The 16121-nt window shown below is 44.5% G+C and overlaps 1 protein-coding gene across 4 annotated transcripts in view; it reads right to left on the bottom strand.

The window, feature by feature from the left end:
- LOC119655980 overlaps positions 1-10451 on the bottom strand; it is a 38730-nt gene extending 28279 nt beyond the window's left edge. The window contains exons 1-4 of one of the 4 annotated variants that reach the window (XM_038062215.1): positions 10312-10451; positions 10130-10247; positions 9965-10032; positions 1116-3223 (exon numbers count right to left, since the gene is read on the bottom strand). In XM_038062215.1, coding sequence (XP_037918143.1) covers positions 1200-3170 — 1971 coding nt within the window. In that variant the 5' untranslated portion in view covers positions 3171-3223; positions 9965-10032; positions 10130-10247; positions 10312-10451 and the 3' untranslated portion in view covers positions 1116-1199. Of the gene's footprint in view, positions 1-1115; positions 3224-9964; positions 10033-10129; positions 10248-10311 lie in introns of those variants that run through there. The other 3 variants (XM_038062216.1, XM_038062214.1, XM_038062213.1) reach the window with 3 other exon arrangements.
- Between the last annotated feature and the right edge of the window lie 5670 nt (positions 10452-16121).

Below are 16121 nucleotides of genomic sequence, written 5' to 3'. Positions count from 1 at the left end.
AAATCATTTCGGTCATCAAGGCATTCAAATGGATGATAATTGTATGGTATCTGCGTGCTATCTGCCGTCACATAGATAATACCTAAGATAATTCTAGAGTGCATCAAAGAACATATCGACAGCCTAATCGACAAAGAGCAGGCTGGTCTCCGCTCCTGATCCTCCTGCGTTGACCACACCAACGCTGATGATATAGATTTGCTCCCTCCCGGTTAATGAACCTAGGCCTAATGGCCCTGGATTGGAAAACCAATTTTTTCAGTCTGACGGCTCATGGTACTCTCCCTATCTGTATTAATTCATCGATCAATTTATATGTCCAGGAAGCATTGTTTTCTTCTGACGGTGCCACCGAACTGGATATTGCCCGAGGCATTAACAGCGTTAGATCCGCTTTCGCTGACCTGTCTAAAATCTGGAAATGCAGTTATAACAACACCAAAATCAAGTTGAGACTGCTATGCTTATGTTCTCTCTGCGTTGCTGTATGGACATGCACATGTATGTATGCATATGGAAAGTGAACCCACAGCTCCAAACCTTCGTTATTCAATCGGGGTACGCTGGACTGATGCTTCTACAAACGAGGAACTCAGATGCACATGCGCGGCACCCGTTTGCGTTGTGATCGGAAAGCGGACGTGGCAGGAGGTAGGTCACAAGTTATAGAGGGGTGACTTGTATTGTGGGCTAGCCATGTAATGTAACCCGCTCTTTCGAGGTGACTGATGAGAGTGCCACCTCAAGAACACTTAACGCAGAGTAGTAGAGAAGGAGTGCAAAATCGTGGGGGATCTGAAGCACATTTCAGGTTACCGCGAACGATGATACGTTGGTTTGGTTGACGCGCTCTACCAAGGGTTGAATGGCAACCATATATATATTATACCGCAACTAACTTACTCGTCGAGTATTCTAGCGACACCAACGAAGGCAGGGGATAGGGAACCTGGGACCTCTCGATCGGGGAACTTGCATCTTCAGTTTTGTGACTACATGTCCACGGTTGAGTCGGTATTTTTGGTAGTTTTTAGTTTCGCCACCGTAGGTTTTTGTAATATAGTTCCGTTTTCCAAAGGTACGTCGCCCAAAATGGAAATCATCAAATCAGAATCTCGAATGTTATCTACTTTATTTAAAAAAATTTGGATTTTGTCCCATAACGTTTCAAATAAAATTCAGTACAAAAATCATTTTGCTTAAATCTTCTTCCTATATTCACTATGCTCACTGGGTTCATTGAGGAACTCTTTCGGAGGTTTAGGGTAAACGTAACAGTTGATATCGAAAAACCAAAACTTTTTGCAGTAAGATTCGTTCAAAGGGCATCTGCAATCGGGTCGAAGTCTACAATAACTTTTTGTCACCTCCGTTCGTGTCCTACAACGCTCATCACTAGGCTTGAGTAGGCAGTAAGTGTGATTAACTTTACGACACCTTTGGTCAATTGCAAAGAATCTCCTGCAATAAGAAAGGGTGGGCTTGCATGCAGTTTGATTAGGAAGAAGTCTGCAACCACTGTGAGTAGGAGGATACCTAACTTGGCACTTTTCATGTTCAGGATATTTCGCGCACCATTCGTGATCAATATTTGGACATCTTTCGTCGTCTCCTGCAAACCTTTGGCAATAGGAGGTTGTTCTTCTGCATTTTTTGTCAGCACGTCGTTTGCAGTAGCTATCGGTTACTTCCGCTGACGCGCATCGAGGATCGTTCTTATGATTTTTGCAATATATGTGGTCTATAACGCGACACCTCTCGTCCTTTTTTTCGAATTTAGCACAAAACGAAGCTGTCTTCTTGCAGTCGGGATGGTATGCTATTTTACAATAACTGTCAAGCGACCACCAATCACGATTGTACGCACACCTGGGATCTGCATATTTTCGACACAACTCAAAATTCAACTTTTGATATCTTCTCCGCTCTGCAGGATACCCTGGTTTTCCAGATTCTTCGTACGAAAGGTCAGAATGTTCAGATTCTGCATAGGAGGAGAGAAGATGTTCAGATTCTGCATAGGAGGAGGGAGCATGTTCGGATTCTGCGGATTCTGTCCTTGTTCGTAATTGATAAGATTCAGCCATTTCATTTTCGATTTCTTCGCACCCTTGGCAAGAACAACCATTTTCTGTTGTTTCCAGAAAATAGCGACCCTTAAATTCATCGCTACGCCTGAAAGATCGATCGGGTTCAACCGGATCAACCGTTTTTTGATGATTAACCAGTTTGGGAGGATAAATCGATTCAGGAGGACCATCTGGTTTGGGAGGGCCATCTGGTTTAGGAGGACCATCTGGTTTAGGAGGACCATCTGGTTTAGGAGGACCATCTGGTTTGGGAGGGCCATCTGGTTTGGGAGGACCATCTGGTTCTTGTTTGCACCTTTCATCATACCCGACGAATCTTTCACAATACGATTTTGTTATCTTGCACTTTGCGTTTTCACGCCTTTTACAATAACTGGAAGTGACTATCTCCGGTGTTTTGCACAGTGGATGAGTTTTATTGGTTCTGCAAAATAGATGATTGACCAGATGTGCGTCAGATGCACACCTGGGATCATATCCTTTGAATCTTTTGCAATAAGAATCGGTCGCTTTGCATAGGGGATGTTCGCGCAGTTTGCAGAAACTTTTAGTTATATTTTCACCTGCGATGCATTTCTCATGCTCTGGCTTTATTTTACAGAATACATAGTCAAGCAGCTGACATCTACTGTCATCATCAAATGCTCTTTTACAGAAAGAAATAGTTTTTTCGCATCTTTTATCTGGGCGTAATTTGCAGTAAGATGGGGTTACGTGCTCAGGTGTTTTGCACCTCTCATCTTCACGGTTAGCTTTACAAAAGTTATAATCAACTTCTTCCTGCCTTGGAGGTTTTGGACCTTTGTTGAAGCCTGCCTCATTGCAGAAGATTTTAAGCTGCTTCCTCATTTCATTATATTCTGCCGTTGCTTGATCTAGTCTTTGTTGAATGGCATAATTACGCGCCCTGGCTGCCTCCAACTGCATTTTGTGAAGCGTTTCATAGAAGTCATCTTGGTCTCGGTCTTGTTGGGCTAACTCTCTTTCACAGTGCTGTAATTGTTTTTCCAATCGAATTGACTCCTCTGTCAGTTTTTTCAATTCTGCGGTAAGTTCTTCAATGACTTTATCTTGGTCCATTTCGAAGGGAAACTTGTATTCTGTATAAACTGCAGAATAGTCGTCCGCAAAAACTGCAATCAAATCAATTATTCATGAATACAGGTTGGCAAGGACTAAAAACCATAGAAAAAGTACCGACAACATTGAATTAAACCCCATGCACGGCAAATGCTCCTAAAGCCTATATTGAATGCCCGATCTGTAGCCAACTTGTATCATATAGTTGAGCTGCCATCGCTGCCAATGAGTTGCTATATTCGAGCAATGCATGATCAAAACATAGAATTTTGTTGGGGCGACGGGAACCTTAAGTGTAACATACCTGGTGGAGCGTGCATTATAGTTTGGGTGTCCACAACATTACGTAATCTTTTGATTTGAGCCCCCGAAGTGGTAAGAAGTCGTAGACTTCGAAACCAACCACGATTATGAGGAATCAGGTCGTGGCCGAGACGCGGAACAAGGAGACCCCCTCAAACCCAAAGTTTGCATTTAGTGCCTACGGCACATTAAGCAAGTACGGCAAATTTCACTTTGAGGGAAACTGCAAATCCGACAGTCGAACCGTCGGCGGTACTACTGCCTTATCTACCCCTAAGCGGAATAGGAGGGCTCGGCAGAAGGAAACTTCGCCCACTAAGGAAAGGGGACTACCGACTGAATCCTACTTTCTGCTTCACCCTTACCAGGAAGAGCAAAAGAAGGTGACGTGGATGGTACTGGCCAAACGCCGGTATGTGAAAATGAAGGTAAGCGGTCTGGACCCCATAAATCTGGATAGCCTCACAGTCGGCGGCAGCTCCTTAGGAATGAGGACATGGAAGCGGAAATTTCCATAGAAATTGGACGGAAGGAAGCGAAATATTTGGAGGAATATGAAGACTAACTGGTAACCAACACTGGACGCACCAGACTCTACTGTCTGCAAAAATTCACGAAAGAAGCATAGAACCAACACATCTGTGGTGAGGAATGCTTTACTGTGCTCAGTGCTAGGGTCTACATCAACGCTTCCAGCGGACACTAATACCCAGTTCGCCGAGAAGTGATACAATCAGCGAAAGAGAAAGGGGGCTGGTCCCTCCAATGGACATTTGCGCAAACTGCAGCCTCATTTCTAACCACTGCCGTTGGAGTTTCCGCCAAGGATAGGCAATATCAGAGAGACAAGAAAAGTGTTAGGAGTCTGGAATGAAGCCAAACTTTGGCATTAAAACATTTCACAATGGGCTCCTCTCTGTTTAGAGTGCATTGATGGGACCACCCCGAAATGGCCCCAATAGGTAATCCCAGTTTTATGTTCTGGTGATGGGTCTAAGTTCACCAATGTGAATACCAAGGATGTTGGATATCTAGCCCGTAAAGGAAGATTCCCTAGCTTCTCCGTCCTATATGAATAGAACCCGGTCGTTGGTTTCGAACACTGGAGGATAAAGTTCATGAATATCAGATGGGCCAAACCTGCAAAAGTTAAGGGTTTCAACTTGATGATAACTGAAACTAAAGAGTCTGAAGGTGCTCAGAGATAACCGCCATAAAGTGATTCACTTTTTCCTTGATAGATTCAAATTCAATCGTATCAGGAAACTGCATCTCCACTTTGAGAACGAAAAAGCAATGACGGCCTTCGACTCATACAAAATATTATTAAATTGCAACATCTTCGGTGCGTTCCTCTACAATGGAACTGCGAGCGGAGAGACTACCGAGTAAATCCTACATGTTAGTAACTTCGCCTACACATTTTACATAACAAACTGAAGAAAGGGAAGCCGAAGCCGTGAACGAAACTGACTTGATATAAGGTTATGGGATCGGACACCGTAAACGAAACGAAAATGTTAAGCACTCTGCCTGAAGAAATGAAACCCTTTATGAGAGAGGACATAAGAAACGCTGCGCCTCCAAACTAGGTGATTCTCAAAAAAATCAACCAAGGGGAAAGTCCCCACACGACGTTCTCTCGGTGGCCGTTGTAAACCGTCTTCGGACGAGTCAAGAGTGTGTCGAGCCAGGTTGGGACTAGGCTCATCTAACTGATGAGGATCTGCTGCTTATATGGTAAAGGCAAGCAGGGGGATGGGCTGAAGCAGCCCGGGGATCATCATCCTTGTACTGGAAAAGGTCCTAAAAGGACTCCAAGGCAAGTTGGGGCAGCATACGCCGGGAACTGCGAGGTCAATGGAGAGCTTCTTTAGTATGCGGACTCTGAATACTTTGGACACCTTCAGATTCAAATAAGGCCCTTATCATGATAGCCGGCCTAGCGAGGTGGACATTTTTCCCGGACTACTTGTGGGATCAAGGCATGGACTCAACGAAGTAAAATAGATGATGCCAGGCGCATCATCGCGGATAAACTGCTGGCATCCAGCCAGGACACAGTAGCTGTCGAGGACAGTACAACCGGTGCCGGCCGTAGTCTCGTTGCGCTGAAGCCAACAACAAAGACTTCCAGGAGCGAAACCGGTGTCTTCGAGCTGAGTGTAATTAGTGCCAGTCATAGTACTCCTAACTAGAAACGCTCAACGTCGGGGGTCCCTTAAAATCAACGGCTGACAAGAATGCCAGTCACCGGAAGCCAGCAAAGAAGCGTATGTCCACTGGAGTCCTGTCAGTTACAGAAGTTCATACACATTCTGAGCAAGATTTGAAAGGACAAATATGTCAATATTGTTGCTAAGATCAGAGACATCTGGGAGAATGTAAAATTCTAATTAATCCCATCCGACAAAATCCCCTGGAGACCGGTCGCTTGCACCTTGTTTCCGAAGATCCGCATGAATAAAGTCAAGCTCGTCCAATCCCTCCGCCCAAATCTAAATCCCAGACTTCCCGTGAAGGAGAAGGGAACTTAGACGGAAAGACAACTTTTCCTGCTTCTTGAAAATGGAGCGGATTACAAAGTGGGATTTAAAGGAACGCAAAGGTGAAAGTGTTTCACTCCGCGAAACCGGACGCTAACGAACTATTTGAGCCAATGAAGATCGACGGCCTGATGGGAAGTGAAGTACCCCCTACACAAGTAGATCATGCTGAGGGTAGCGTAGGTAAACCCGTGCCACTCAAACTGCTGCAAAATGACATTCCGGATAGCTCCGTTGTTAGAGCACAAGGCTGTCGTATGGGAGGTTGCGGTTCAAATCTCACTGCGGCCGTGGGATGTATATGGTGATTTGCCATCGGATACCAGTCGACTCAGCTATGCATGAGTACCTGAGTCAAATCAGCGCACTGCTGACCACATTGCCTCCTACGGGATACTGTAATCCTGTAGTGTACCATTACGCTCTTAATAGTACACTTTAAGGCTTTGATACAATTGGATTGTTGCGCAAACGATTATTATTATTATTACTGAGAGAGCATCTCAGCTAATCTGCTGGTCTTCTTCCCACTAATACACGAGCCCAGGGTCGGGGGCTCCAAAAGAAAAATTATAATTTATTTCACTACATATGAGCCTGTACGCTTTCCTACTATGCTGAGATAGATCTATCCAGATCGGGCAGGTGGCGCGAGATCTTGGGCTGCATATGAATGAAGGCAAGGCAAAATAATGATGGAAACACCAAAACCAACCAACCAACAACATCAAACCGCACTGGTCAAACGGGAAGAATAAAGATAGGAGAATACAACTTTGAGACCGTTGATAATTTCTCCTGTCTAGGGGCGAAAATCACAACTGATAGCAGCTACGATGATGAAATCCGCGCACGGTTGTTGTCAGCCAACGGAGCCTATTTCAACTTACAAAAACTGTTTCGCTCGAAACGTGTCACCATAGAGTCAAAGCTCTTACTGTACAAGACAATGCCAGTCCTCATGTATTCCTCGGAAACTTGGGTTCTTTGCAAGAAAAATTCCGAACTCTTGGCCGCGTTCGAGAGAAGAATCCTCCGAAGAATTTTTGGCCCCCTACATGAGGATGGACGATTCCGTAGCCTACATAACAACAAAATCTATGAGTGATACCATGACCGTTAAGTTGTGGATAAAATCCGGCTCAATAGGTTACGGTGGGCGGATCACTTAATCCGTATTGACGAGGATGATTCAGCCCAGAAAGTCTATAAGGGTAATATCTATCGTAGAAAAAGAGGGCAGGCCTAGACCGGATACCGGTTGTTGCGCCGTTGATGATGATGATGATGCCGAGATAGTTCTGCTCCCAGAACCTAGTTCAGTCATTTTACAATACAAGATTATTATTGTTAGATTTTTTGGGACCCCCGCCAATAAAAGTACTAAGGGATCTGGTAGTATATGCAAGCATTCAAGTGGTTTTGAACTCTTAATAGGTTGTCTTGAATGACGTCTAACACGCCACTGGCCCTGAGGCAATTGGATTGTCGCAACAGCGGGTGTGCCCCTACTTTCTTGCGGCCAAGAACAAGTGAAATAATTGACCACTTCAAAGTTAGTGTTGATTACAGGTTGTTAGATCACCGATACCTACCATTTAATCTGGCTATTGCACGATAACAATCTTTAAAACAAAAATGAAATCCTATGAAAATCGATTGGATAAAGTTCACTGAACTTCTTGGCAATAAACTACAGTTCCCTACGCGGATTCCCGTTGGGGAATCGCATACTTTAAAAGTGCTATAAGGGAAATACAAAACCGAAAACTGTTTACAAAAGCAATAAGAATCAAGACTGGTTAAACTTCCGGAACTTGCAACGTGATTATAAGAGACTCAAAACGAGACCCCTTTAGAGCATACTGAGAGGAACTGTAAGGCAAACGAGAGATTTCAAAGCTATGTAGTGTCCTTTCAAGTCTCTCCTAGAAAACCGGATGGTACTTTCACGAGCTCCAGAAGGGAATTAGTGTAGACTCTCATGGAAATAAACCCGTTCAGGTAATATTGTAATCGCGATGAGCGATCTGATGAGATCTGACAACACCTTGCTCGGACATGTGATGAACACGGTCTTGGCGATCGGAACGATAATTGTGGAAGGTTTGGAGACTTCTGTAGCTTCACCGCACCATCATTCGTGGCATATTGTTCGAGCACAGAGCTTGCCATAAGGTCGGCTAGGTTTCAACTGGCTGACACCACTCGTGTAATCAGATTTCATAACATCGGCAGTAGATTTTAGAGTTATCTTCTGCATGTACTTAACAAGAGAGGTGCAGACATCGACTTCGAAAGGGATCAGCATCTGATTGTCGATTACGTTCGCTTGTCCCCCGAGTACAAGTGAATAACCCGCCTGAGAATATCGATGAGCATACTTTTAGAATACGGACTCTTCTTCCAAGCAGAAAAGGAATCACCAATGTACTCAAACTCACTAAGGTCGCTGGACTCGACGGTCTCTCTGCTGATTACCCCATGCAGTGGAATGATGGCAGACGAGTAGGTCACATTAAGAGCACTTAGTGGAGAGCGGTTGAGGAGGATTTTTGAGTTTTAAACAAGTCGCGTTGGAGTTGCATTTCAGCGTAGGCGTGATTGACGCGGTATGCCCCATTAACAGAGAATGGTAACCGTAAATATCAATGCAATTAATCTTGGCGGGGTCCCTGTGGAGCTTTTGTGCGCAATCCCTATCTCCGTAATTACCTCAGTCGTAAACCCAGAATATATAGTATATAGTATTTCTCAGCGAATCTAAGAGCGGTATGTTCGCTAAGTTCCGAAGAAGTTCACTTGGGTAGGGATTTTCGTGCTTCCTGCGGCCACGGAGATATTATAATAGCTAAAATCATCCTGGAAGGTCTGAAGTCCTTAATCGACCGAAAGGGGCCGGTTTCCGTCCCGCATCCTTCGAAAACGACCACGTTGGCGATTTTCTGTCTCAGGGTCATTTGAAAAGAAAAAACATTGGAGGTTCTATCGACATTGTTATTTATCCCCAAACAAAGCTACTTCGCTCATTATATTTGTTGTCCCTGCCACCTTGTCATGAACCTTAACCAAATAGCTGCGGATCTGGAAATGGAGGCAAGCCTAACTGAAAATAAAAACCAGGAATCCATGGTTCCAAATTTCTTTTTGTACGAAATGTCGTGCAATCGAACAGATTAAACCACGAGGATAGTTGAGTGCGTCGTCTCAGAACTAAGCGGCATGAAGCAGTGGACGCCTAATGCAAGCTTCTTGGAAAATTTGGATTCGAGTTGAAGTAAATTACCAGGGATCGGCAACAATCGCACACATTCATGTGGTTGACATGCTATGCACACAGGGTTTTATTTAGGAGCAAAGAGCAAAATGTAATCCAATCCAGTGAGTACGCCATATCAACCACAAAGAAATTTGACAGTGAAAAGATTGCTGAAGAGCGCAAGGACGAGGCAAGCTGTTTTCCGCAAGGCATGGACGATAGTGCAGGAAACTTCAAGCTTAAATTGAACAGTTCGGGTGACTGTCCAAGACACAAGTCGCGGAGTACTCGCATATTCTTCCCCTGACAGGTTTGTCGACGAAAGGGGTATCTTCGAGGTAACCCTAGGTGAACTGAAAGTCAGGTGCGCAGTCAGGTGCGCAGTCAGGTGCGCAGTTAGGTGCAAAAAGCGAAGGAGTCCATGAAGGTAGAAAACTAGCCAGAGTAAATAAAATCCTCCCCATGATGTAATGTGGTTTCATGGCGAACATCATGCTTTGACAGTTCATTCTGAAAGTTTCCATTCCTTTACAGAAAAAAGAGAGTAGGAGACCCCGTCCAACAGACAATAGAGTTTTGTGTTAGGTACGACCACGCATGTTAGACACAACATTCAAATAGCTAACCGATATAGAAAGATTGCCGAAGAATTTTCAGATAGGAAATCCAGTGGACAACAGAAATACCTTGCCGCTCACTTCATTGGCTGGATAATGGCAGCATCTTGACTGGAAGAAACAATTTCAACTTCTTGCTTTTCCAAAATAAACGCAAATATGTACATAGGTTCTTTCACTCTCGGAGAGCAGTATTATGACTCGGAAATCCACACGATGGTTCTGATTGCTTACCTGTAAAATAATGAAAGAATTCCCAGCTTGTACTCTATCCGCTACTACCCTGCCTTGAAGTAGTAAAAATCAACATTCTTCATAAACAAATAATTTTGAAACTGTCCGGTATTAAAACCTGCAATGAAAAATAAGCCGCACGTATGCGATAAATACTTGGAAAATTGTGTTCACCTTCTTACCATAAAATAATTTCTAAGTCTAAAATGGAGAAAAATTAAAAACTATTCAACGGAATATTCTGTCCACCCTTATCCGTCGTAAAAACCCATGGCAAACTAAACCGCACGTTCCCAAGTCTCAACAAGTGATTTGATAAAACCTAAACAGAATATATTTTTTTTGAGTAAAACTTCCGCTGCAATTTTTATATAATAATAAATAATATCAGGGTGGCGAAACGGCTATCCTAGTTGGCTATTGACAAGCACTGATCTGTACCTTCCCTTGAGCAAATTGACGACAATCGGGGTTCACGTCAGCCGATATCTATTTGCAGCTCCTACGGAAGGCACATCCTACAAAAAATCGCGGGACTCCCGCCGGTCACCTGAGCCTATGCTAAAATCCAGGCCTCACCCGCCCAATATATATAACTGCAGGTGCCACCTTTCAACAGTCTGGAAATATGTCCTCCTTCAGGCAAGCATTCCACACGCTGAGCAGCAAGTCTGGCCGCTGGTGGAAGACCTGCTTATGTACTTCTGTCGGGATACCAGCTGGCATCTTCTTATTTTTCAGAGTGAGAACTACCTCTTCGAACCCCTTTCATGGTGAAAAATGGGCCATCAACGCCTTCAGTGCTGTTGCCATCAACCCCTTCCGGATGTCTGGGGAATCTCGCTCGTACAATATGATCCATTTAGTCGGTAGTAAGTACGTCGGGTTGCCGCATTACCCCGATTCTGAGTGACAAGCTTATAGCCGTTTCCCCACGGATTTACCTCGTTGAGTAGATTCTACCAATTCCGACGTATGCTTTCGTTTATCGCACAGCAGAGTCTCTTTGCAGCTGATCTGTATTTTGTCATTGTGGCGCATGCATCCCGGAGCTGTGACATATCTTTCGTAAATCCTCCATTTCCGCCGGAAATTGCTTATCCCGGGTCAGGCTTCTTAGAGACATCGAAGCTTCTCAAGCGGTCGTTATCAAATTCATGACTATATTTACGACAGTATCATTTGCAATGCCCTCGAAGTTCCCTCCAGCGGATTTTCCAGATTTTCCCACTGTTAAGGAGATATAGCTCGGCAACTTCCACCACAGTTAGTTTTTGTTCGAGATTTCTTACAAGTGTTAGCTATTTGGACGTTGGATACTTCCACTTGATGTCTTCCTGTATTTCGACCTCTTCTGTTAAATGGCCAATATTTTGAAAAGCCCAGACTAGTAGCCAGAGCCTTCTTGCGGTAGCCCTTGAATATACTATTGATAGTTGTCTTCAGGCCTAATTCAACGAGGACTCTAGTTCTCTTCGCTTTCCGTCAGGAAGATAATTTTACGTGACTGTCCTCGGGCTTCATTTTCTAGCGGATTTTACAGAGAACTTCTGCAAATGTCTTGCCTTTCGTCGGATTAGTGAGCATAACCGACCGTCTAGTCCTTTTTTCGCGTCTTTTTCGTTGGTGATTTACCATTCATAACTGCCTTGGCTTTGGATAGACGGTTTTTTTGGCGTGTCGTTCCTTTTCGTGGTTTTTCGCCTTCTTTTTTTTTAGCCTTAGAAACTACTTAGATGAAGTGTCCTTCAGACGGGTCTTCCTTTCTCTGATTTTCCCCACTTCGCTTTGCAGTGGGCTGTATTCGATCCGTACAGTGTTCTCCGTGGGAAGCGGGACTGTTTCTGCTTTTTCTACATCTCCCATTGCTGTCTATATTTGCCTGTAGAAAGAAATGCGATCCTGGAGTTCTCCCAGTTCCCTCAGCCTGCTTTTCAGGCCTTTGTGGACGTTCTTCTGGAAAGATGCTGCCCAACGCATCTACTTGATTACTGCCGTGCATTTGCTGATAATTCTTTCCTCTTCCGTTTTAACAGGAACTGCGCTCCAACTTAGTTTGTGTCCGAATCGCTCAGATCTAGCGATTTTGTTTCGGTTTTTTTCAGGAACAGAAGCATTTCATAATGCTAATGTTGTCGTCCTGCACCGGCAGCCACGTCACGTTGCACGGCTTCCTATTCACTCAAGTGTTTCAGCCGTTGTTGCCTCGCTGTGAGTGACACATTTTCGTACTGGAGTCAAACGTAATCAACTCTTAATCCTTCCCTGCTCATTCGTAGGTTTTCTGAAGTTTAATGGTCATCTTGATACTAATACCGGTTCAATGCACATCACAACTACCACCTTTACAGCGCTAGGCGCACAAAACTCCATCGACGTCGGCAAAGACCTGTCTCGACTATGAGGACTCTTAGTGTGTCGCGACGTGAACCAATCATTTGCAGTTCGTTCATCACCGAGGGGCTTTCTCAAGACTACTGCCTAGGATGCAGGTGTATTGCCAGCTAGAGGGTCAGAACTACTTATTCGGTCTCTTTGGGAACATCACTCTCCGTATCCTGACCGACTCGTTTAACATCGCAGACGAACACTGATCCTGCATGGGTTTAGAGTGAACAGTATAACACTTGCAAAGAAGTTTGCCATTCTTCATTTGTTTCTGTCTAAAGTCAGACCATCGCGGCATAGACATGAGTTTAAGGAAGCTTGGAACTTTTGAGTAACGGTGGCGGTTATTATTCTGTTAAGGAAAAGTCACACCACGTCCTTGAAGAACTATTGTGCCCCAACAGTGGTGTTTACTTTCTATGTGTTCACCGTATATAACAGCAGAAGGATAAGATGATGTCGGTGTTGAAGCTTCTGCTTTTCCATATATTAGACAAAGCAGCGCAGATGGGTCTAGCGCTACATCGAATATCAGCATAAGCGATGCTTTGAAAAAAGATGTCATGGTTCATTGAAGTCCTCCAAATTCACCAATGAAGGCAGCGTAAGTGACCATATATTTTACCTTGCCTACATTGATGAACAGCCCAAGATCTCGTGCCGATAGCCGCCTGTTCGATTTGGATGAAGACAGTTTGTACGTCTTGGGTCATTCTTCCCATGATGTTGATATCGTCAGCCTAAGCACGTAGTTGGGTGGACTTAAAGAGGATCGTACTTCTTGCATTTACCTCAGATGCACGGATCACTTTCCCCAGGACCAGGTTAAAGAGGACGCACGATAGGGCATCCCCTTGTCGTAGACCGTTGTTGATGTCGAATGGTCTTGAGAGTGATCTTGCTGCTTTTATCTGGCCTCGCACATTGGTTAAGGTCAGCCTAGTCAGACTTATCAATTTCGTCAGGATACCGAATTCTCTCATGGCCATGTACAGTTTTACCCTGGCTATGCTATCATAGGCGGCTTTAAAGTCGATGAATAGATGGTGCAGCTGATCTCCATATTCCAACAGTTTTTCCATAGCTTGCCGCAAAGAGAAAATTTGGTCTGTTACTGATTTATCTGGAGTGAAGTCTCTTTGGTATGGGCCATTTATGTTGTGGGCGTATGGGGCTATCCGGCCTAGCAAGATAGGGAAGAATATCTTATAAATGGTACTCAGCAAGGTAATACCTCTATAAATACTGCACTGTGTGATATCTCCGTTTTGATGTTGAGACAGATAATGCCTCTTTACCAGTCGTCAGGCATTGATTCGCTGTACCGCACCTTGAGCACAAATTGACGAACCACTTGATGTAATTGGTCGCCTCAATATCTAAACGATTCGGCTGTAATTCCATCGGCTCCTGGCGACTTATGATTTGTAAGTCGATGAATTGCACGGACTATTTCTTCTATACTTTGTGGTGGCAGTATTTCTCCGTCGTCTTCAGTTGGCAAACATCCAACTCGCCGATGTTCTGGTTGTTCAGTAGTTCATCAAAATGCTCAACCCATCGCTCCAGATTTCCCTCGTTGTCTCGTCAGGATGAGCATCGAGGTGTGTAAGACTTCATCCTGCTGACTTGTTGGTAAAACTTGCGCGCCTGGTGCGGTCGCTCCCTATACTTTACGAGTTCAAAGATGTTTTGGTTCTCCTAGGCTTCCTTTTTCCGTTTGTGAAGTCGCTTTGCCGCTCGTCGGAGTTCATGGTAAGTCTCCGTGCGTGCCAGCGTCCTTTGAGAATGCAACTTACTCGGTGTGCAGCATTCTTCCTTTCCGTTGCTAGCTTACATTCATCGTCGAACCAGCCGTTCCGACTTTTCTTGCGGCTGGGGCCAAGTATGTTTGTGCACATACTAATGATAATGCTCTTCATTTGCTTATGCTTCATCTCCAAGACATCTGTTAACTGCGGTTATTGCCGTGTCCATTTCCCCCTTTTAGGTATTACGGAGGGCTGTGTTGTGGACGGCTTCAACTTCAACTCTCACCTGATTGTCAGAGGGGTTTCTGGGGGTGTTGTTATTCGGGTTCAGAGCACCATGCTAACGAGATAGTGATCCGAGTCTATATAGGCCCCCCTGTTCTGACATTCATCAAGGCTGAGAGATGGCGGCGTTCGATCAACATATGGCCAATTTGGTTGAAAGTGCTCCCGTCTGGAGAGGCCCACGTTGTGTTTGTGGACCGCTTTCCGCGCAAATCAAGTGCTTCCAACAACAAATTCATGTGATACTGCTAATTAAATAATCCGGGACAGGGTATCGGCTAGCTGCTTGGCAACTCCATTTCTGTACAGGGAGCGCACGTTATTAAATCATTATTCCGTTATCGGGGTCCGGTTCGTTGTTGTATTATCAGTCCAAGACTCCTGTTGCGACTTCGTAACAAGTTGTTCTCTGTGTAGGGTTGTCAGCCCTACCCAACCCCCCAACCTGGAGGACCAGTTGATACAATTTGTCCCGTTTTTACGTGCAGGTGACGTCCTTCTCCGTCTGCGGCTTTTCTTTAAGAAAGAGCTCCCAGCGTTCCACATGGAGGTGGAGGTAGAGTGTGGTAGTAGAGCTGTTGGTGTTGGTTCAGCAGGCGTTTCCCAGTTTTTCTGCTCCATCAGGGGTAGCAATCCACGTTTCCCACTGGGACCTATACCACCCTTTGACACTGGCAGCCCAACCCTCCTGAACATTCTCCGGCGAGTTGTTCAAGATCTATGGAACGGTAATTTCATTATGAAAGCAGGCCGTGTTGAGCTTCATAAATGTGGACACAATAGTCGAACAAGCAAGCATCTATCAAGTGGAGATCTCTCTCGGAACACATGCCAGCGTTTCTCTCGTTTCGCTTATTCAGAATAAAGATACTGGTGGTCTGGTCAGTTGAAACCCAACCCAGCATTCTATGTATCTTCTTAGACTTCCTTCGGTGCGTAGCTCTATTCTATAGAAATATTTCGCATTCTGGGCTGGAATGTACCGGTCAATATTTTCTCTGATATCGGTTTCCAGGACATCGGAAGCAGACGTCGACACCAGACTCGCGCGCATTTCGAGCAGGTTTACAAGAGAATTCAAGGTGAAGTAGAAGCTTAGGAGCACCCTGGAGCACGTTTTTACCGTCACATCTTGGCGAAGCGTTCCTACATTCCAGAATCTAATCATAAAATGTTGTCGAAAGCCAAAAATTAGTGGGCTTATAAGACATGGTAGCCATTTCCAAAAGGTAATAAGATTCCAAATTTCCTGGTTGGTACTTCACAAATCTCTATCTCTTTAAGAGGCTTTTTACCATATTCTCCTGATCATAGAGGAGATACTACTGGATGCAGTAGTCAAGATGTTGATGACCCTCTTGATCTCGTTTCCTGGTTCGAATCGCAGTCGTCTTGTATATTTGTGTTCGTAGCCGTGCTGTCCCACTGATGTAGGCTTACCACTTCCATGATGATAATGAAACTGAAGCACAGTCTCATTGAGCATCTTTAGGTCGTATTACAACCATCAATCAAATCTTTGCAAGTGGTATCTCCTACTTCTACTCTTATAAATAACAGAGATGTTC

Source organism: Hermetia illucens, chromosome 4 (genome assembly GCF_905115235.1).
Source record: "Hermetia illucens chromosome 4, iHerIll2.2.curated.20191125, whole genome shotgun sequence".
Classification (NCBI taxonomy): Eukaryota; Metazoa; Arthropoda; class Insecta; order Diptera; family Stratiomyidae; genus Hermetia; species Hermetia illucens.
This window is presented reverse-complemented; position numbering and strand designations above follow the sequence as displayed.